This window comes from Nannospalax galili, unplaced genomic scaffold (assembly GCF_000622305.1).
Source record: "Nannospalax galili isolate Female #2095 unplaced genomic scaffold, S.galili_v1.0 scaffold576, whole genome shotgun sequence".
NCBI lineage: Eukaryota > Metazoa > Chordata > Mammalia > Rodentia > Spalacidae > Nannospalax > Nannospalax galili.
The window spans coordinates 614,290-637,462 of NW_008339223.1; the positions used below are offsets into that span (position 1 = coordinate 614,290).

Here is a 23,173-nt window from a genome sequence, read left to right on the forward strand (position 1 = left end):
GTACAACTTTATATGGCAAGTATGTTCAACAGCTGGGTGATAAAACTTGTGAGAGGGTTCAGTGGGTAAGGTGCTTACCATTAAGCCTGCCAACCCGTTTGATCTCTGGGACCTACATGTGGAAGGAGAGAACCAACTCCTGAATGTTATTGTCTGACTTCGACATGCATGCCCACATGCATACACACATGCACACACAAACACACACATAAGTAAAGGTCCTACTTTCTTTTTTTAAAAGCTTGTATATTTGGGGGCTGTAGAGATGAACCAGCACATACTGCTCTTGAAGAAGACCTAAATTCGGTTCTCAGCACCCATGATGGGCAGCTTACAACCACCTGTAACACCAGCTCCAGAGGATTCGGTACCTCTGGCTACCACAGGTACCTGCACTTATGTGCACATACCCATACACACACACACACACACACACACACACACACACACACACACACGTGTAATTTAAATGTCTTTAATTAAAACCTTGCATATTTCAAAATGCAGCTGATAATTCTTGTTAGAAAGACTGTAAGCACTTCCAGTGTGAGAAACCTTTAACTTCAGTGGCTCTTAGGACTCAGAGTAACAACATTGAGAGTATAAAAGTTGTTCAAACTCTTATAATTAACAAGTGGCAGCATAGTTTATATGCTCTAATAGAGTCATTTATGTTAAAAAAACAATTCTTCAACTAGTATAGATAGAACTATATATAAAATAATTTAGTGCTCCATTCATAGAAAAAGAGATTCACCTTGATATGAATTGTATGGCATGCTTTTATAAAATGGGAATTATGTTTTAGACCAAGGATATTGGGTATCACTTATTTCGGTACTGAAGAATGAAAGTTTTGGCCACAGTGCCTGGTCTTACATTGAGGGGGTCTTTGGTCATTATGAAGTTTGTACACTTTCATGAGTCAGTATCACTTTTAGGAATGAAGCAAAGAAAACATTGTCATGGATCTTAAGTGGATTTCTTACACTTTCTGTTGGCTTTGAAAAACACTTTATTATCCATATTGGTGTTAAAGTTGAGTAGCTAATATCTGTGTAAGATATCTTAGTAACCTATAGTTATTCTCTTTGTTTTAAAAATATTTGTCGATTTTCCATCTGAACTTTGAGGATGGTGAATGAGGAAGCAGAGAACTTAGTGTGGGTGGGTGAGTGAGAAGAGAGGCCAAAACAAGTGTATCAGAGACTAGACTGATGCATGCTATGGGGAAATATGAAAAATTGATGCGTGATAAAGGTGTGTGTGTGTGTGTGTGTGTGTGTGTGTGTGTGTGTATGTGTGGTGTGTTTGTGTGTGTGTAAAACCTGACATTGAGCCATCCCTGGAAGTGACATTGAGCAAGAGTTTGCATGATGGGAGGAAACCTGGTATATTGGAAGAGCATAGCTGGAGGAAATGGAAGGACTCCGTGAGAAGGCAATGAATCTGGAAGAGGGTGGGGCTGGATGGTGGCTGGCCCTGCAGGATATGGTAAGCAGCCTAGAGGCTTTTGAAGATTTAGATGCTGGAAGAGAAGGAGTTATCACTGAGCCTCGTCTACTGCCGGCCATCCCTTCCCTTGGCTAGTTTCCTCACCAGCAAAGCAAGAGGGATAGAAGATTCCATTTATGTCTCTCAGAAGGACCTAATGGGGATTAATTACCATCCTGTCTGTGATACACTTGCAGGTCTCTGAAGAAATGCCCTATATGCCATGAAAGCAAAACCTTATTCTAATTGCATATTTATTGATTAAGTGGCAATCAAAGGCAATGCTTATGGGGAAAATTACTATATCTCTGCTCTCCACAAACAAACCCGTGTGCGTAGATCTAAAACACATTTAAAGATACATGGAAGAGCACTGATGTGGCCATTGACAATATTTTAAGCATCTAACCAGAAATTATTAATGAGATTAAAAGCTATGTTAATTAGCATTTGATAAACCAGAATTTAGTTTCAATGGCACAGATAGTTAAATTGAGTCTTTGGGGTATCCTTTCCCATTCACAATGGGAATACAGACTAGAGGGTTTACTCTCAGAACAACTTTATATGGGGAGACTTTATAAGGAAGCAATATTTTAAGCCAGCCAATTTTTCCATATGTGGAAACCATAGCCTCAGCAGGTTCCCCAGACTTCAGAAACACGTAGTTCAACTTAGATGATTATTGAATAGAAAAAGTTTCTGCAAAAAGCAAATTTCAGTAGAATCTCAAATTCATCTTATTATCTAATAATACATTCAATACTTTAAATTCTCTTCCTCGTGAGGAACAGAGCTGGGCTTGATCTTAAAGGAGAAAGGAATTATTTTGACTTAAATGGTTTGAGGGGCGACAGTCTGTCATGGAGAGGAAGAACAGTGGGGAAGGCTGTAGCACACAGCCAGCTCTCCTCACTTTCTCAGGTCTCCAGGGACCTGAATCAGGGGTGCTGAGTGCCGGTGCTGAGCTGGCTGTCACCTTTCCCTCTTTTAATCCGTACAGGCCTCTAGCCACAAAATGGTGTGGTCCATGTTCGGGCTGGGTTTCCCTCAGCTAGTTTTCTCTGGAAACACCCTCATAGACTCACCCCAAGGTGTTCCATGAATCAGCCTAAAGCTATTCAAATTGGCTGGAAGATGAATTATCACACCAGTTTTGGTTGAACTTTGCCAAAAGCTAAAATAATGTGACTTAAACAACACATAGACCTACTTTAATATTAATATTTTGATGGTATTATGGAGGGAGAATATTAAATACTGGGAACCTCAGCCGAGAAGGTATTAAACCATATGACTTTCTTTTAGATGGCCAAAAATAGCTTGCCCTTATTTCAATCCTATAAAATATGGCACAGATCATACTAAACTTTCTAGGCTTGCAACAAGTAAACGTGTCAAAGGAGAAACTCAGTATCAAGGTTCTGCAAGTATCCTAAGTAGCTACTTATACACTTCACTAATCTTTGTAATTGGGTTGTCTTTACTGTCATTAATTAGATGATGTAGTGTTCCATTAATAAGAGTGACACCTCAGCATCTTTACCTTTAATTATAGATTTCACTAGATACTTAGGTTATTGACAAAATGGTCTAAACATTGCCTGCCATACACATATCTTTTTTGATCTCTTTCAGCACCCTTACCCTTCTGAAGAGCAAAAAAAGCAGTTGGCACAGGACACGGGACTCACTATCCTTCAGGTGAACAACTGGTGAGTTACTGGCTTGTGTTTCCCTGCAGTCCATCCCCACTGGGCAGCTGGTGTACTGCATGGAGACACCACGCCCTTTGCCCTGGCGGCCTGTTGACCCAAAGGGGAAAACAGATGTGGACCGATGTGGAAAAATGCCTTCTAATATGTGAAATTGCCTTCCACCTCCTTTGTGAATTACAGGTTTTATGTACAGGATGAGTGTATTTGATTCACACCCACTATGGCTGAAATCTTACCACTTTCTTTGAGGTTTTCTCTTCAGGATCATTGATAAAGTTGATATCATCCTACTTCCTATGAAAAAAGAAAATCCACCATCCCATATCAGTTTTAAATTCATTGTAAAACTAATTCAGTTAGATTTTGTTAGGGCTATGCATTCAAGGATGCCAACCCCTGTTCTCTCGACTACTGAGAGGGAAAATTACTTATGTTTCTACTTTGAAGCTCTTTAAAACCTGATGTTTCTGAGAATCGTGCAGTGCTATTTCCATGGACGTGTAAATTCCTGCTTTGGGGTAAAGCCGAGGTTACGGACCGAACACCAGCCGACCGTCTTCCAACTTAATGTAGAGCAGCATGGTAGTGAGCTTTGAGAGAATATGATTCATTGTCCTTTCAGATTGTGCTAGAAGCCAGGGCACAATAGTCACCCAGGTCCTGTTGAAGGACAGTGAAACCCAATACCCTCTACAACTAAGGATATCATATTAATTGTCCTAATATTTTCAGATCAGTGTTTATGATGGATAAATCTTATTGTCTCTGAAGTAAAATCCAGAAAAGCCCAAAACGTGGATGGGGAAAGGCAATTTGTAGACACAAGCATTTCGATCTTTTCAATAAGTGTCAAAGATTAATATTATAGAATCTCTGATTACATAGCCTAATCCATTTTGTGGCTAAATCTGTTCTTGATGTCCATTGAACCTTCATTAACAGACCCTTCACTGTTAGAGAGCTTGGAGCCTTTGGGAGAGATTTCAGATATATTAAACCCATTACAGAAAATGTAATTTCTGTCAATATAATCCCATGTATTCTTCAACTTAGTATTTTAGAGATAACAAGCTACTTACAATATATTTGCCTTCGGAGGATTAATTTACAAAGTGCACTATCTGCAAGACACAGGCAGACTCACATAAGCATTGCTTGTAAGGGTTATCAATTTCTATGACCTTACCACAGCCTTCAGAGATCAATTTGTACAGCCTTTTTAGTTAGTGGACAGGGTGCTCACCAAAGGTGTGCTACGTCTGTGTGTGTTACCACCAGTTCTGCTGCTCTTGAGGCTTGTTTCCTATCTTTACCTGCTATTGTATTATAATGACTTGTATTTGAACTTGGTCTTTCAAAGGTTTGGGAAGAAATCTAAGGGAGACTGTCAGTTTTCTGCGTGCACCTACAATCATGTTTTTAAATTCAACTGATGGCGAGGCAGTCTTACTTCAACGGAAGCTGTTGAAATGTCGTGTTTCCTTGGGAAACACTCTTGTTTGAATGCAGAAGAATGGCAGAGTGCTGGAATTAAGGAAGGCCGAAGAGTTGCCTGGCTATCAGACGTGTCCTCGCTCTTCCTCCTTGATGTTGCTAGCAAACTCTATTCATACACATAGTTACCAGAGTAATTCCAACACAAGCTGCTGCTGTAGCATTTGATGGGATGTTTCCTGTGCACACAGTATAGCTCCAGGAATATGCTGTCACTTCCCTGGATTGATTCCCTCCACAAGCTCTACTGGACAGCTGCAGGTCTCAGTCAGCTGACTTCTTCATTTTTTATGATTAGAAAGGAGAAAAGGAGAACTTAAAACTAGAAAGCTATAGAATAATCTCGGCTTCATGCTGATGGCAACTTCACAATCACTTGTGCTTGTTATGAATTGGGATGGAAGCACAGTTCTGTGCCTCAGATACTGTGTGCTACCTTCTCCTCCTTGCACTTTCTGGGGATAGAAGAACTGGGTTCTTCCCTGCACCTAGTTGCTTTGTATTAGTCTGTTACTTTGACCCTTAGCAACTTTGCTGTAGAGAATGTCTTTAAAGTACCCTATGATGTATGACATCGATCTCTTCTCTTACCTCTGAGGAGTCATGCCATTCATGTCTGATTCAAACTTTAGAATTTATCCAAACCTTCTTAATTAAGAAGCTGGTCTTAACGTTATAACATTTAGAATATACTTATATAGCATATGTATTTCTTTAGACTTTGGGTTTTAAATATTTTGCAAAGAATGAAATATTCAAATAACACCTTTTCAAAACTAAAGATGTCACAGAATCTAACAATCTTACACATGGCCTGTTTGAAGGCTAAAAAAACAGTAACTTTTGAGTGGTTTCCTTTTTTACTTTACTATGATAAAAATAAACAGGAAGCTTTCTTGGGAGCTTATAAATAAATGCTTTTATTATATAGAATGCTAGCCTGTGATGTTCTTTCCTTCTAGAAATAGAAATTTTAAAAAATCATCATTAATGCTTTAGGATTTCCTCCTCACTTCATTTAGTTACAACTTAAAAAAATTCTTTCTTTCTTCTTGGATTTCTTAAAACTTGTTAACACACATGTAAAATTTTGTATGAGCTGTGAGTCATTGTTGAAGAGGTTTCATAAAATGCTGAAGGGCAGATTGGGTGTAGATCAGTCATAATTATTGGCAGCAACATCATATACTGAAGTGTGCACTATGCAAATGAAAAGTATAAACTCATGTCTAGTAGTTAGCTTGTCAAAGTCGCCCTGGCTGGTACAGCTTTACTGAGCTCTCAACTGAAAAACAAGACGAGGTGCTGGGGCCTCTGTGACGGTCCTTCTGGCTGTCCCTCATGGAACTCACTTCACATCTTTTCATTGACATAGAGATATACTGCATGTCTTAGCTGACCAAGGCTAAAATATATGGAAAATGAGTAAAACAGAAAATTTCATTGCGAAATAGTAAGACAGATTGATTAAGAGAAAACTCAGTAAAAACTGATTCATAGTAAGTCTACTAGTTGAGAATGAAAGTAGAGAGGAAGAATCTCAAAATGGATGACATTGGAGCTCTGGGACAAGATGGGAAATTTATTGAATGAAACACTGTAGACTCAGTCTGTGCCAACACATTTTTTTTTTTTTGAGCTCTGAGGCAAATATTCTAATAGTCCAGATAAAAATAATTTAGCATAAATTATTCAATTTATATAAGACAATTGCATATTTTAAAATGTCAGCTTCTATGATTGATTTCCTGGGCAGTTCTACCTCGTATAATGTGTTAGGTTGAGGCTTAATGCTCAGTCATTTTGGAATACCACATGCACCGTAAGTTTATGGATTCTTCCTTCTTGCCCAATTATGATTTTATTGAAAGTGGTTAAATTAATATTTTGAGACTTTCTGTCTTTAGTTTTCTCATTGTTGTGACAAATATTTCTGATACATTGTGATGAGAACAACATTAGTCAACAATATTAATATTTTGAAGTAGAAATGTTATTAATGTTGGCATTAGATGGTTCTTTAGGGCTTTAAGATGCAGGCAGAACTGTTTGAAAATTTTTAGTATTCAAATTTTTTCAAATATGTTTTTTGTTGTTTGAGAATTTCATACATGTACACAGTATGTTTTGATCAAATCTACCCCACTCCCTCCCATCTTAGGCAGAACTCTAAAGAAAACACATACATACACTCAAAAACAAAGTCAATACTTGGTTCTTTCTTCTCCTGGAAAGATCAGCTTTTATATTGAAAATGCTAGTATGGAATGCTCAAATAAAAACTCACTTGCATATTTTCACACCAATGTTGCTGACCTGGGATTTTCCTGTGATGAAAAATGATGGCTTATGATGGTTTTGTACTTTCTAGAAATATCAGGCATAGCCTGTTTCAGCAGAGTTCTAGCCTAAGGTGCATGAGATAAATTTGATAGTTTCTTTCTTTACTACTTTCCAGCCACATACGTTTCCTGTAAGGCCTGATATCAAATAATTATCCCTGTATGCTTTAAGAAGATGACATAGGTTTTGGGTGAAAAATGTATAGTATATGTGAAATATGGCAGGTGTACAGACAGGAAAGCCCCTCAGTATGAACTGTATATGAGATTCTAGGCAGCATTGTAGCATCTGGTGCAACATCAGACATCAGTGCTCTTGTACTCAGGAGTTCTCAGTTTAGATACATACCAGTACCTTCCAGGTCCTTCATCTATGGCTTCATCATAAGCTTCATCAAAGCTGCTAAGTATTCAGGCCTCACTTCTCATAGGGGGAAAAGCTAGAGATGTTGCCTCAGGCAGGTAAAAATGTAAACGTATTTTTAGAAAATCTAATCTTTATTGTAATAGATTCAACAGTTAAAGGTCAAGTTTATTTCTGAATTATAATAGTAATGTTGCAAATACTTTTATAAGTAATCAAAGATTCTATAAATACAGGTACTTGCTTAGATGTAAATGTTAAAACATTCACAAATTATCCTTTCAGCTTCTGTGATCTGGAAATCAATAGGGGTCATTGGGTTTCATAGAACTGTTCTGCTTTTTCCTTGTGACGTAATTTAATAATACACTTTACAGATGTTGTTTAAGCATTAGGCACAGATTGTTTTGTCAATAAAGCTAAGCAGAGACATGACACAAAAGCAAGGGAAACATATGTAAAAACAAAACAAACAGAAACAAAAACAAAAAAAACATAGCAGTGCACAGCCCAAGAAGCCTGGGCTGCTTGTTGCTGTCCAACACAGCATGGCGGTGCCTGTGCAGGGATGTGCTGTGGCTGAGATCACCTGAGGATGGAACAACTTCACAGACACACAAAACATGATTTTTATTACCCAGATGGTTTAATTTTTTCCCTTTAGAATTTCAGTGTAACCTATATTTAAAGTAGACTTCCTAATTGGCCAATGGAGTAACAGGTGCAGTATTTTTTTGTAAAGGAGAAACATAGAGTAACTCCCAAGAACATTCAGAATATGGTGTTGTTCTTTAAGCCTCAGTTAATTGCTGCGCTCTTCACCTTGGGTGCCAACTCTAATAATATTACCTTCACAGGCTCTTACTCTGGGTTTAGATTATAGCAATCACTAGATAAAATACTGTCTAGTTGCTCATAAGAAAATATTGAAATCAGTCAAGAAAATGTTTAGCTTGCATATTGCCTGAGACAGGGCTGGCGAGATGCCAGACAGGCAGGGTATTATTAAGAGACCTGAGCAAATATCTCTTGGGGCAAAGAGCTGTGGATTCAGAAACCTTCAGGTATTGTCATGTCAGAGAGTTTCAGGAGTTCAACAGAGATACTGCTTTTGTCTGCAGATTAAAAAAATTCCCAGCAAACAATCCTCTGTGAAATGACCTCGCAGACTATTCAGTATACTTTGTGGGAGCTTCACACTATAAGCATTCTCAGAGCTTTTCCCCACCATGTAAAATCCTGTCCTTCCCTGGTGAAGATGGAAACTCCTTGAAGGGCTCGGCAGCGGCTCAGTGTGGTGGATGGAAGCTCCCACCCCACCTAGACCTGGAATCTAGGGAAGAGAAGCAGGAAAGTCTGAGCTGTGGTATTGTAGACTTGAAAGTCAAAACTCAGCTTCCACCTGCAGCTTCTCAGCAAGAGTGAGTGCGCAACCCCAGCGTTAGCACTGCGTCACCATACTCAAACCTCCCGGTCAAGCCCAGGAAGTGTTTCGGGACCTCATAGCCTCGGACTTCCAGTGAGGCTCATGGCTAAGTTGGAAGGCAGATTCATCGCAAACACGTTTCCAAATATCTGTGATTCCTTTCAAAGTAGCGAAACCACTGGCTTGGAGATGTCTTCCCCCATAGTGCAGAGGTCAGCACTACTGGCCACAAGCCCTAATTAAGGCGGATTTGCTATTTTCATTCCTTGGGTCAGAGAAATAGAAGGGCTCTTCGGTGAGTGTCATGCACCAGTAAGGAACAAGACCTGGAGAAGATGGAGGTGAGGCACCAATAGGCATGAGGCCAAGGTGGGAGAGCTTGGCACCACAGATGACAAAGGGCCTCAAGACAGCATGGTATTGACTTACGGCAAGTCAGGGAGTAAGGGGAGGGGATATCAAAGAACTGACCCTGAATCAAAACATTTAATCAGTCCTGACCAATGAGGTGTGTGTCCTCGCCTGCATCGCTTTATCTCCACAGACATCAGCTTCCTGTACTTTAAGACGAATTAGTCAGAGCTCTAGCCCCTGACAGCCCTAATATTCTAGACAGTGTGAAGTGCATCAAGAAACACCAAAGTGAACATTCTGAAATGAATCTAATTCTAGCTCAACTCCCAGAATGTGAGGAAGAAAAGCACTTTGATAAAGAGACAAACAGGAAAATTTATTAAAAAGTTGCTGCTTTTTCTCATCTTGAATAAGCAAATCAAACACTGTAAAATAAAAACTAGATGAAATTAAACACTATCAGAAGACATGAAAAACATGAGCACTGTCATTTTAGGGTTCATAATAAAGATAAATCAGTTGTTTTTAGCAGTGTGTTATGAGTCTGTGAAGGGCATGACAGATAATAGGCTCGAAATTTCTGAAGTTATTGTACAGCAAAATCTGTTTTCTCCTCAGGCATTCAATCTTTTTCTCTAGCAATTTTGTACATGACAAACTTTTTAGTGGGTGCATTAATAATCTATAAGTAATGGGTTGTCAGGTGTCAGTTAGAGATTAAAAGATTGTTTAAGCACTATCCATTTGCTTCTTTGCATGAGTTTTATAGGTCAGGAGAAATGACTTTTTGAATTGTGGTTGTGTGTGTGTATGCTGTTTTTCTTTCCTTCTCTCTTGTTTGGCTCTTCTCCAGGTAGACCTGGAAGAGCCGTGTTCCATTACATAAATACTGCACGTAGGAGCAGATTGAAACCCACACTATGTGAATCAAGGGGACAGATGTCTCAGCTGCCTTCTGTAAACGTATCTGAGGTTTTCAGTGGCACTCTTGATCTTCTCAAAGGAACTCTGCAAGGGGAAACTGAGCCACGAGGGCGACTGCAGCTTCACACATCAGTGGTTCCCTAACAAGTCCGTCTTAGGCCTATTCTTGTTAAATCTGCCTTGTGTGTGTTTACATATAATTTGCCTTTCTGGAATTTTCTGCCTGCACAGACCTGATCTCCACCTATTTTGTGTCAACAGTTGCTGAGGCTGGTGTTGGGTGATTAACCATTAAGCACTGAGGCCCTGAGCTGGCCAAGACCCTCTCTCCCTCACTTACATTACTGTCGGGCTGTTCCCACAGAAAACAAATAGCATATTTGAGTAGTTAAAAAGTCAGCTTGAATATTGAAAAATGGGGCTACTGTTGACTAAAGCAAGTTTCTCAAAAATGGATGGGAGCCAGGGGCTCAGAAGAAGGATGGCAAATGTTGGGGCCTGGTCTGTGTGGTCCTATGTCGGATACTGGTCCTGTGGGGGATACTGGTCCTGTCTGGGATACTTGACTCTTTGTGTAGATTCTTAGGACTATCTTCAATTGAATTTTTAATTTTTAAGGAGAACAAAACAACATTAAAAAAGAAAACCACATGGAATGCACGTCTGTAACTTTGACAAATACGGAGTTTTCTGTTTAGTGCCACCATGATCACTGATAATTTTCCTTTGCTTTACTTTCATTTTTACAGAGCCTTTAGGTTAGCTCATGAATATGAGAAATAGCCCTATCATGCCATTCACGCCTTAACAATAACAAATAAACAACAGAATGGTTTAATCTGTTTTGATAGCCTTAAAAGCTTTCTTTTCATTTTGACTTTCCTAACTACCCAGTGCCTCTCAAGATCAGATCCTATCATCGAAGAGAGCAGAAACTATTTCCTTCCTCAAACACATTAAACCTCTCAGGCTCATGGTGATTATAGGTCTTGGGTCCTAAATGTAACTTAGGTCAAAAATGAATTTCCTGTCATTGGCGAGATCTGGTTTAATACTGATAAAGCCATATTTTTTTTTAAAAGAACAGATGGAAGTTAAATGCATCTTGATGAAATAACATATTTTGAAATTTTTACTACTTTTCTTGAGGATGCCAAATCAAGAAAAGCAGTAGTTTTGAGGGCTGCCATCTAACTGAAGGGTTTGGTTGGCCTGTATTACAAGAACATCTGCTGTGTTGATACTATTTGATTCTTAGTTTGGATCAGAGTTCATATATGCTTGGAAGGGGTGGGGCGTGGTATGGGATGTTGAAAAAGCTTATGGAAAGAACTGTATATATCCCAGAACTGTGAGATCTCAGCCACAGCAGTGGGTCACCTAGTAGGCATGTTCACAGAAAGAATAGTAGACTAGGTTGTGGCTGGATTTGCCTTAGGGCTGGGATAAGTGGGGGACCAGGAGGGACATATGTGAATCATTCTCTGTGAATGTAGTGGTAAAAGCAAAACCCAAAAACCTAGCGTACTGAGAACTGTTTTCAGTCATGCTATTTCTTTTGAAAATGCAAATATGATTTTAAAGTGTACAAAAGGGGACAAGGATTAGAATTTTAGAAACCCTTTCTTATGGAACCACAAAGTACAGATTCTTGGTGGAATTTATGCATCATTTGAGAAATGGGGCTGCACACTTGATGTGCTACTAGAAGGCTCTTAGGCTAGCTCCTCCTCCTTCCTCTCATTACCTGCCTTTTGTTTTGTTGTTGTTTGAGGCAGGGTCTCCCTGTAGCCCCAGCTGGCCCAGAACTTGTTGTGTAGACCAGGCTCGTCTCAGTCTCACAGAGATCTGCCTGCCTCTGTTGGGATTAAAGGCCTATACCACCACATCTGACTTGTCCTGCTTAATTTTAACAGCTTTATTAGACATAATTCTCAGACTATAGACTTCACCCACTTAATGTGCACAACTCAGTAGTTACTAGTGTGTTCACAGAATTGTGCAACTGTTCCCACAGTCAATTTTACAACATTTTTGTGACCTTTAAAAGAAAACCTGTGCCCTTCAGCTATGACCTCTTTTCTTCCTTCTTTCTGGCCTTGCCAGCAGCTCCTGGCAGCTGCCCCTTTAACTTCTGTCTCTCATTTGCCTATTCTAGGCAGTTCACAAAAAAAATGTGGCCCATATAATAGGTGACCCTTTGTGACTGGCTTCTTTTGCTTAACAATAGTTTCAAAGTTCATGTGTTCTTAGTACCTCATTCCTTTTTCCTGGCTAAGCAGTCATCCACTATGTGAATAGAAACACATGTGATTTGTTCATGTATCAGTCGGTGAGCTGTTGTCACCTTTTGCTGCTGTAAGTTCTTGCACTATTACGTATTTGCGAGAATCATAATGACAATATCTCAGCAAATGCCTGCATTAGGTTTTACAATCTGTGAAGCGCCTTTCTTCACATTAAGCGACTTGTTCATTCTGGTTATCCACCTAAACACTATTGTGATCTCAGAGCCATTGATAGGTGGTATTCCTGCTCAGCTCTTGTGATCTCACTGGGCACTGTTTTGACTCTCCCTGCCATTGGCCATTGTTGTGACTGAGATACTGAGTGATGTTTAAATAGAAGGATAGGGACAAAGGAAGCATCCTGGTTGATAGTGTCTAGCAGGCAAGAAGTCCTGGGCTCAATTTCCAGTAGCAGGAGTGGTAGGGAACACCTGCCACTGCACGTGGGAGCTCAAGAAGTGCCAGAGGGTCAGAAGTGCAAGGCCTTCGTCTGCAGAGCCAGTTTGAAGCCAGCCTGACTCTGTGGGGAGGAAGAAAGGGAGGAACAAGAAGGAGAGAGCAGGGGAGGAAAAGAATAGTTACACTGACATCCAGCAACTCAGCAGTAACACACAGGTCCTCAAAGTTTGATCACTGTGACTTTGCAAGTACTTGTAAGTTATGTCTCCCTCATTTTGTTATCTACCTCAATTGAGGGCTGTTGAGGGCTGATTGCCTTCAGATGTGGTTCCAACTGTATTTTTAGGGTTTACAAACTACAATCGCCATATTGCATAGAGTTTAGGCATCAGATTTTACTAGTTGTAACAGAAGTTCTGGTGACCATCTGAAGGAACGGACAATTCAAGTCATCTGTGCTGTGCATTTTTTGATCAAGCAAAAGTGGGTGACAAGCTAAATCCTGAGGAGTCTTCCCTTGGTATGAGTGAAGTTCCAAGGCCAGCAGTTTATGGCCCCTGAAGGCACAGGAAGCTGAGACAAGTACAGAGAGTGTTCTAGAGCAGGCAGAGTTCAGAGGCCCTCCAAGAGGGGCTGAGATTTCATAAATGTCTTATGTAGAGGGGGGAAGTCATTCTAATACAACAGAATTTCACCTGTGCTCATTCAGGGCAAGTTTCTTTGGGAAAATAATTCGTATTTAACCATTGAAATACTCATCCATCCAAATTGCCTGGGTCACTCATGGTTTAGGTCTCTGCCCAGTGTCTATTCACCTTCCAAAGTATCTGACTTTAGGTGATAAATGACCTACTCATTCTGTTTATAATGGAGATTGGAAGAAAACAAGGATTTGCTTTGAATACATATGTTTATTTAGTAATGAGCCAAGGATCTTTAGTTAGATACAATTCTATTTACTTTTGGTGAATGAGAAAATTAGTATTTAAATGAAAAAATGGTTTATTTTTTATAATATTATAGCTATTTAGCTTTTCCATTAGCAGAGAGTTTTAATCTTTACTGTATTCAGTTACTATATTCAGTTATTGCTTATGCGTTGTGCTAATAACATTTTAAATGAACATAACTTAAGCAAACTACTATTTTTCTTGTATTTAAGGTTATATAAATTCAAATTTTCACATTTAGGTAAATATTTCATATGTGCCTATTTGTTGCTTATGCTTGATGTCAATGAGTACTTAAATGTGTGTGCGTGTGTGTGTGTGTGTGTATGTTCACGTGTGTAGAGGGTATATGTTGAGGTCAGAGGCTAATGTCACGTGTCTATTTATATATTTAAGATAGGATCTCCCACTGGTTCTGGAGCTCACTGGTTAGGCTATACTGGATGATCAATGACCTGCAGGGATCCTCCTGTCTCCATCCTCCCAGCACTGAGATTGCAGATGTGCCTTACTGTGCCTGGCTGGTTTTTTTTTTTTTTTTTTTTCCTCACATGGCTCTGAACTTTCAGGTCCTCACACTTGTGTAGCAGGAAATGCGCTGACTGAGCTGTCTCCTCAGCTCTCCGAAATACTGTCAACCGTTTAGTGTTTCTTTGCTAAGCATGGTGAGATGTGCTTACCATTCATTTGACTGAATTTGGAGCCTTGGGTTTCAGTGACCTAGAAGGCAGCAGGTAGGAGAGAAAGGGAAGAATTCTTGTCAGAGATCTTAGGAAGCCCACATTTTTAAGAATCCAATTCTTGTGAAATTTGTTTTCAGGGAAAATTTTTCTGTGCTGTATACCTGTCCAGTGATGGATTATTTTAGGATTATTTCAGTTTTAAGTCCAAAACAACACATGGATGGGTCTTACTGTTACTTTGCATCATCATTGTCAACAGTGATTTTTTTCTCCACTCCATGCTTTGAAGAAAACTCTACATATAATTAATTCTTAGCTCATGCTAGATGACTTCAGTTCTTTCTAGAGTCACTGCCTCTGAGTTCTCATACCTCTGATTGATGTACTTCCTGTGATTTCAGCAATTCTGACATTCTGTTTCTGGAGTGGGTGCGGAGGAGAGCATGCCTACCTTTCCCCAGCTGTCCAACATGTCTCAGCCATTCTCCACCCCTACCCCTAGACACTAGTGATGTATTACAGTCCTGGAGCTGCTGGATCCTGGAGAAGGTTGAGAAACCAGAAAAACCTGCCAAAAACATGATTTCGTAAGGTTCGATTTATAAAATTTTATTGTACAAAGAAAGGATGTGAGGAAGGCTTGGCTCCTGAAGACTGCCAGTTAGGGTTCATTAATTCCATGAGTAAATGTCAACCTGCAGAAATGATTCCCAGTATGTGTTTTCCAGGTTTTTTGTTTTGTTTTGTTTTGTTTTGTTTGCTTGCTTAAAAGGACAGAGTTCCTTGGGAGATAGCTACAATTCTTTCGTGGAGTCTTTGTTTATAAAGCATGCCTTAAAATTATAAGGAGATGTGGCTTGATTTAAGTAACTGTGATGCACCTGAGAGAAGATGTTCAGACACTTCGTGGTACAGAAGAGCACAGCCCAGAGTCCAGCAGCTGCCTTCCACTGTGGAAATCGTCTATTAAAGGTCTTCATAAGGCTTGATTCTAAAATAAAAAATACTTTAGAAATTACCTAAAATGGATTATATATCAGTTAAATATTATATATACATAGTGTTTATTTTTATTTGCTTATTTAATTTTAAATATTTTATTTATTATTTTTAATTTTATGTGTATGAGTGTATTGCCTGCATAGATGCACGTGTACCCATGTTGTACAATGCCTGCAGAGGTCAGAAGAGGTCAGATCCCCTGGAAATGGAGCTAGGGATGGTTGTTAGCCACCATGTGGGTGCTGGGAATTGTATCTGAGTCCGCTACAAGAACAGCCAGTGCTCTTAACCACAGAGCCATTTCTCCAACCCCTATATTGTTTTTTATTTTGTTTTGGATTTTGTTTTTGTTTTGCTGACAGGCTTTCCCTAGTCCCAGTCTGCCTGGAAGTCACTATGTGACCTCAGTCTCAAAGAGATTCGCCTGTCTCAGCTTCCCAAGGGCTGGAATTAAAGGCTGGGGACACCATGTTCAGCGTCATATTGTTTATTTTTAATGGAATAAAGAATAATGCATACAGAAGTTGCCAGTACTTAAATTACACTTGGAAATCCATGACATTAATTTTTATTTAAAAATATATGGTGGTATCCATGAACTATACGTAATTACTAATCAGAGATGACTATAATGAATACTTTTAAAAGGATAGCTTAGGTTGTTTAAGGTGTTTTTCACTAATATATCTTTCTAGTTAATGTAATCTTTTCTGGTTTTGGGGGTGTGTGACTGTGTATGTGTGGGCACATATGTACACAGATATGTATGTGTGCAAGTATGTAAAGGCCAGAGATTAGCCTCAAGTTTCATTTCTTCTGTGCCATTTACCTTTTTTTTTTTTTTTTTTTTTTTGAGACAGGGTCTCTACTAAGACCTGAAGCTTTCAGATTAGGCTAGGCTGTCCTCATGCTAACCCAGCAACTACTGCTGACTGGGTCATCTCCCCAGTCCATGAAATGATTTCCTGATAACTGATTATTTTTACTTTTTGGGCATTTGACGGTGTTAGAAAATGGCATTTCTCCACACTTAGAAGGGTACTGCTGAAGTAAGTCTATGTCCCCTGCCATCCTGACTATTTGCTTATGTCTAGTTGGCAAAAAAGACTATAGAACCAACAGAGAAGCAGGTCATTGTTTGGAAACAAAACCACTTGGATTTATGTGGATTTCTGGGTTGGTTGTAGCCTGCCAAAGTAACTAATATGGGTTCCCTTTAATTATGTGTCCGTTAGCTAGTAAGCACTGAGGGCTAGACGTGAGGAAAGATAAAAAGGCAGGGTGAGTGGGTGAGTGCTTTTCCTTCAGCTTGGTCACTGTTACGTAGTTTATAGAAGTAAAACACAACTGGGGAGTGTTGGCCTTGGAGCTGGGCAGCTCTGCCTTGCATGCTGGCTTTTCTGCCTGGCACCCACTGTGCTTTCTTCAGCCATGAGCTCAGGAGAACTGTTTAGCAATGCAGTTTGGAAACAGGGCAAGAAGCAGAGGATAAACTAAAGGACTAAAGTCCATTTCAGAAGGCAGTTTTACCAGGTATGGTACATGCCTTTAATCCCAAAACAGGCAGAGGCAGGTGGATCTCTGTGAGATCCAGTCCAGCCTGGTCTACATAGCAAGTTCCTGGACAGGGGGCCACAGGGAAACACTGTCTCAATACAGAAACACCCAATTTATGCGTAACAGCTGGGGAGTGAAAAAAAAAAAAAAAGAAGGAAGAACTTTTTGGTTGGAAACCTAGTTTAGATGTATTTTACAACCTCGTTGTCTGACTCTTACAGAAATGTAAAGAATAAAATTCAATTTTTAAATGATCCCAGATCTCAGATGTTGGGAGACTTTCTTCCCTGTTCAACTTCCCACTCCCCCTTATAAGGATTTTGAGTCCTAACCAAGGAACCAGGCCACAAAGAAATGACATCTCTGCTTATTTGGACATGGAATAAAGCTATAAAGTCAGCTTACTGTCTTCCTTTACTTTGTAAAACTTTGTGAAACTGGCCTGGAGTTTGCTATGTAGACCAGGCTGACCTCAATCTCACAAGAGATCTTCCTGCCTCTGCCTCCCAAGTGCTGGGACTAAAGGCATGCACCACCATGCCTGGAAGGTTTGCTGTTTTTAAAGCCCAATTTATAGCACAGTTAACTTATATTTCATTAAAGAAAGGTATACAGCTATCGGTCCCAGTGAGCAAACCATGCTCACATAGGCATGCTCCTGATGGCTGCATCTGAAATTTAAGAGTAGTATATTTAGGTGTCAGTTGTAGTGGATTTTTTTTTCTCACATCTTGAAACTAATCGTTTTTAAAGAGACTTTATCAATTTGGAGATTATAAGATTGTGTTTTATGCATGTATATATAATTTCAAACTAGTCTACAGCTATTGAAAAATTATTTTTATTGTACACTCTAATTTGACTTTCCCTTCTCTCTTTTTCTTTTCTTCAGAAGCATTATTTTCTGTCTCAGTGGTCTCATTTTGGACACACACACTTAAGCTATTTTGCTGATTTCTCCTGGAGCAACAGTTTTAAAAAGCAAATAGGTTTATTGAAGTGCACATCCGATCTAAAGGTCTCTTTTTAGTTTCAAGGTTTAGAAATTTCTTGATAATTTTTCTAGTTTCACAATGAAAGTAAAGCTTTCTTGTCACAAAGGCAAGGGGGATGAGACACAAGGTCAGAGGGCACTTTAGAAACAAACAGCTGGACCAGTTTATTTAAACAGATAGAGGGAACTGGGAGCTGACCTCAGTTTGACTTATAGTGGGAGGAGCAAGAATGCTATTTTATTGCTTTGCCCAGAAGGAAAATGTTTTTTTGTATCTGAATTCACCTCCTAAGCCATCTAAACACATGCTCTGCTGTATGTTGACTAAGTTCAAGGAGAGAGATAGGGGTACGGGAGACCTGAGGATGTGATGGAGAGGAAATACACGGAGGATCAATTATGAAGTGACAGTAAAATATAAACATGTTTCAGAAAATGAAATATTTTGCTGTTTACTTATTTTCAAGTAAAGATGTTCACAATGACCTCAGGCAATAATACAAATTGTTCATAAAAGCATAGGGTTTATAATTCAGTAATGTTCTCAGAGTTTACTGTGGCACGCACATGTGTGTGTGTGTGTGTGTGTGTGTGTGTGTGTGTGTGTGTCTTGTCAACACCATGTTACCCTGTTAGCTAAGGTCACAACTGACAAACTCTGAGAGTGTGCCTGAACTCAATTGGGGTAGTATTCAGAATGTGAATACAGGGATGCTTACACACAAGAGGAGAGGGCTGTCATGTCTCTTTTCAACGATCTTCATTATTTTGATAATATTTTTTATTGGACTTTTTTTAAATGAAGAAGTTGGGCTGGGGGTGTAGCTCAGTTGGTAATGTGCTTGCCCAGGACACACCAGGCCCTGGGTTCAGTGGCCAAGCACCACATGATATGGTGCATGGTGAAGAATGCCTGTAATCCCAGCACTCAGGAGGTAGAGGAAAGAGGATCAGAAGTTCAAGGTCATCCTCAGCTATATAGTCAGTTCAAGGCCAGCCTGGGCTACATGAAACCTTGCCTCAAAATAAGAAAAGCAGAGCTGGAGGGATGGCTCAGCAGTTAAGAGCACTGGTTGCTCTTGTGAAAGACCCAAGTTTGGACCCCAGCACCCACATGGTAGCCAACAACCATCCATAACTCCAGTTCCAGGAGATCTGACTCCCCTCTTCTGGCCTCCTAGGGCACAGCATGATTTGGGTGCACTTACATATGGGCAGGCAATACACTCATAGGAAGTACCAGGTAGCTGAACAGCTCAAAGTAATTGAGTTTTCTTAAGCTTTTGGTTTTTCTCTTTCCTTCTTTGTTTGAGGAAAGGATTCTCCTTGATGTCTTTATGACCTAGGAGTATCTTAAAGCTGTTATCAATGGAAAATCAGTCATCAGTACCACAAGAAGAAACAACAACAACAAAAAAAATTAGTATCTGTGAGTACTTAGCTGAGAGGAAGTGGTACAGTGATGTCCTCAGCATGGGGACCAGGGCAGAATCCATCTCTGCAACCCCCCAGGGACACACAGATAATCTCAGCAAACTGAGCAGGATGTCTTGGGTGACAGTAGACTCAAAATATTACTGAGATTTACCTCTAGGGAGAACCTTTCAAGAGATACAGATTTTTAACCTAAAGATAAGAGAAGAGCCTACAGGGCTTGATGACTGTGCTTAAATATCTGAATGGAATTTTTTTTATTTTCTCAAAGAGCTGGACTGTGAAAGAGTTTTAGATGGAGAAAGCAGAACCTTCTGGTAGCTCCCTGTGTTCAGAGACATGCTGGCAGGTATGATGGTTAGTGCTGTGCTGGCAGCGGTTCAGTAAAGACTGTCCACTGGTGAAATATTATAGAGGAGCCCCATGGCGATGACCGGGCTAGGGGATGAGGCACTTTCTAAACCTGGTTTGCAGTCCTTCTCTGATTGAATGGTCATGAGTTGTTAGTCTGACCTGTTACTCTGAATTTCTCTATGGGATCGACAGGAGGCAAATGTTGGAATGTGGGAACACTGAGTCACTGAGTCTTTTTGAGCAGGCCTTATCTTTATATACGCAAGCTGGGCAGCCATAGGAATTCTCCACCTATAAGATGGTCACAGTCGTGCTAATTCATTGTCTCAATGTGAGAGCTGCTGCCAGTGGTGACTGGCCCAAAATCAGCTACTTTTCAGATATCTGTGTGGTCTGAAGTATTCTGGAGGAGTGACACAGTAGTGGCCACACTGTTGTCACAACATCAGAAGGGAGGGAGGGTACTATCATTTACCAGCTGTGGCATCAACAGATTCTCAACACCTCTTTGGTAGCATGTGACCTGAAATCAGTTATATAATTTCTCTGATCCATGGATCCTCATCTGTTAAAACGACTTTTCCTACCCGTTAAATATGTGTCTAAGAGGACTTGAAAAAGAAAGTTAACATACTAAGTTTTTCCTCTGTCAGTGGAGATCATGAGCAGTAGTACAGATAGGGAGTGATGCTTTGCTCTCTTACCTATGAAAATTACTTTTTGTGTACGCAGAATATTAATATTAAATAATTTTCTAATTGGTCATGCAGTGCAGCAGCTAATGAAAAAGCAGATTTTTTTCCCTTTTAATTGGTTATTTCACATGGTGTTTGTGCTACACCTGTGCTTATAATGAGAATGGAGAATTAATCTAACCTTCTGCTCGCATGATTCTAATTTTCATGGCTTATCTAAGATAATGATAACCTGATTTGCAGCACAATTTGTTGTAGATATGTATTTTAAATATTTTTATTAGCTGTTCATGGATCTTATATATAAAAACTGATACAATATATATAGCCAACAACAGCTGTCACCAACAGTGCACCTTCTAGTTAGAAGCAGTTTCATCATTTATTTTAATTACTTCTCAGAAAGAACATAAGAACATACAGGATATTGAAAATCTTAAATGTTATGAAGCATGCATTTCTAGTTTAAATCTTGTCCCTGGCAGCTTAATGGCTTGGATTTTAGGAACTAGTCTCCTTCTTCAAGTGGACAGATGCAAACTAAAATTTGTACTGAACTGTGGATTCTTTAATGATCAACGGTGCACAAACTTTTCACTGTGTCTTTATGTCCTGCTCAGATTTGATACAGTCAAATCTGAATTGGAAACTGAAGCAACTTAGCTGTTCTGGAATCTACTATGGCCTCTTCATTCTCTGTATTTGGTATGCAATTCTTACTACCCAGGACAAATGGATCTTAGAATTAGAAACTTGTGAACATGGCTTTAGCATTAACTACTTTTTAATATTTTGGTGATGACATTTTTGGAAGATCTATGAAAAAAAATCATTGTACCAAACAATCTTTTTAAGACACTTGAAGTGACTTAAATATCTTAAGAAGATGATTATAAATTTTCAGTAGAAACTGAAGAAAGCCGAATTATCAACTCAATACTGTGTACATGTGACCTTGTCTTAACTTCAGACTTCATAAAGAGAAAAAAAAAGCCACCCCAAGAAATCTCTAAGGAGTGCATTTCTCTGGTCCCCAGAAGTGTGAGTTAATAGTGATAAATTCTAGATATCCCTTCAGTTGGTGGTATACTGCCATCCTGGTTCATTATCTTAGAAGTGGGCATAACGATAGAATTATGTTTGCAAAAGCTAGGGGAGGTTTGAATAAAAAAGAATTGTGAGAAAGCAATTAGAGTGTAAGATTGAAATGTCTGTAGTTTCGAGGCAGCAGACATCCTCAGCAGCTCCCCACTCTCCACCAGCTCCCACCCTGGCCATTGAAAAGAGTGGTGGCTAGCATTGTTTCCTGAAAACTCCACTAATTCCCCCATGAAAAGATGAAATGGAAGTGTCCAACTGTGGTAAAACAGGCAAACATAAATCAACTCAGAAACCCCAAGCCTTGTACTCAAAGGTCACGGGGTTATGGGTTCTACAGCATGTGAATCTCCACATGAGGAGAGAGGAGGCAGCCCAGCTCCTCCAGCACCTCTCACTGTGATTCATCTCTTCCTCTTCCTCTACCTTTTGTTTATTTTTTAAAGGAATAATGATTTGCTTTGCCTTCTTGGTTACAGGTTTATTAATGCCCGGAGAAGAATAGTGCAACCCATGATAGACCAGTCCAACCGAGCAGGCAAGTCCCCTATAGTGACTGTATTCAAGTCACGCAAGCGAAAACCATCCTCAAGCCATTCACCAGGAGGGCTGCTACCTGGTAAATGAACTGGGAATGAGTGCTAGGAGGTTTGTGCCTGGCAGTGAGAATAAAACCAGTTTTGTTTTATAACAACACTAATCAACTTAACAGCATCAGAAAAGATTTGAAGAAAGTGGGGAAAAAAGCCAGTGGAGAAAGTAACTTTTAAATCACGTGCTCAGTTACAATATTCTCTGTAAACATTCAATATATTCATGTTATTTTTTTTTTCTGAGTTTGCCTTCCCAGCTTTCTGCTACTATGACCACTCCCTGGTGCATGGCTTGGTGTGGAACTGCTGTAAACTTTATTACCTGTCAAAAGGGCAGAGGGGTCAGGCTCGCTTGTGGGACTCAGTAAAGTTCAAAGACATTCAATGAGGTAGAGCTTTTGTGTGCTTTAATAACCCAAGTCAGCTTACTTCTGAAACAGCTTTTCATGTACGGTTAAAACGGGGGATTCAGGCAATGCTGGAAATACTCGGTTCTTCGTCTCAGGACCTTTCTCATCAGCGTCTATCTTCCAGGGTTCAAAGTAAAAAAACAGAAGGAAGCAAAACCAAACCCAGCTCTTTTTCTTCTTGTTTGCTTTCTCTCAGTCATGAGCGCTAGGATTTGTTTTCATATTGTAACAGGGTAGCGAGCACATTTGCAGGGTCTGCAGGTTTGAACTGCCTTCTCAAATACTCTCTCAGCACTTTCAAAAGCTATGCTAGCCCACATTGAGTAGGTCCGTTAGTCACATTCCAGTAACTTTTTCCTTTCAATATCCATGATGAAACCACCAAACAGAAAGCCCAAGTACAAATGTCTGTGCCTAGCCTGTTCCTTGAACATGGCACTTAGAACTCAACTCACTGAGGTACAGGGGACTGGTCTGAGAGAAAGAATTACCTTTGGTGAAAAAAATTTTATCTGCTTAGTACATTATCTCTGTCTACTCTGGTTCCGTCTCCCTTCTCTTCACCCCCTCCTTCTTTCCCTCCCTCCCACCCCCCTTCCT

The 23,173-nt window shown here is 39.8% G+C and overlaps 1 protein-coding gene across 4 annotated transcripts in view; it reads left to right on the plus strand.

The window, feature by feature from the left end:
- Positions 1-23,173, plus strand: part of Meis1 (Meis homeobox 1) — a 138,560-nt gene that overhangs the window by 111,442 nt on the left and 3,945 nt on the right. For 2 of the 4 annotated variants that reach the window (XM_029563922.1, XM_029563923.1), the window contains exons 9-10: positions 3,133-3,209; positions 22,050-22,189. In XM_029563922.1, the coding sequence (XP_029419782.1) occupies positions 3,133-3,209; positions 22,050-22,189 (217 nt within the window). The remainder of the gene's footprint in view (positions 1-3,132; positions 3,210-22,049; positions 22,190-23,173) is intronic. The other 2 variants (XM_008833824.2, XM_008833825.2) reach the window with 1 other exon arrangement.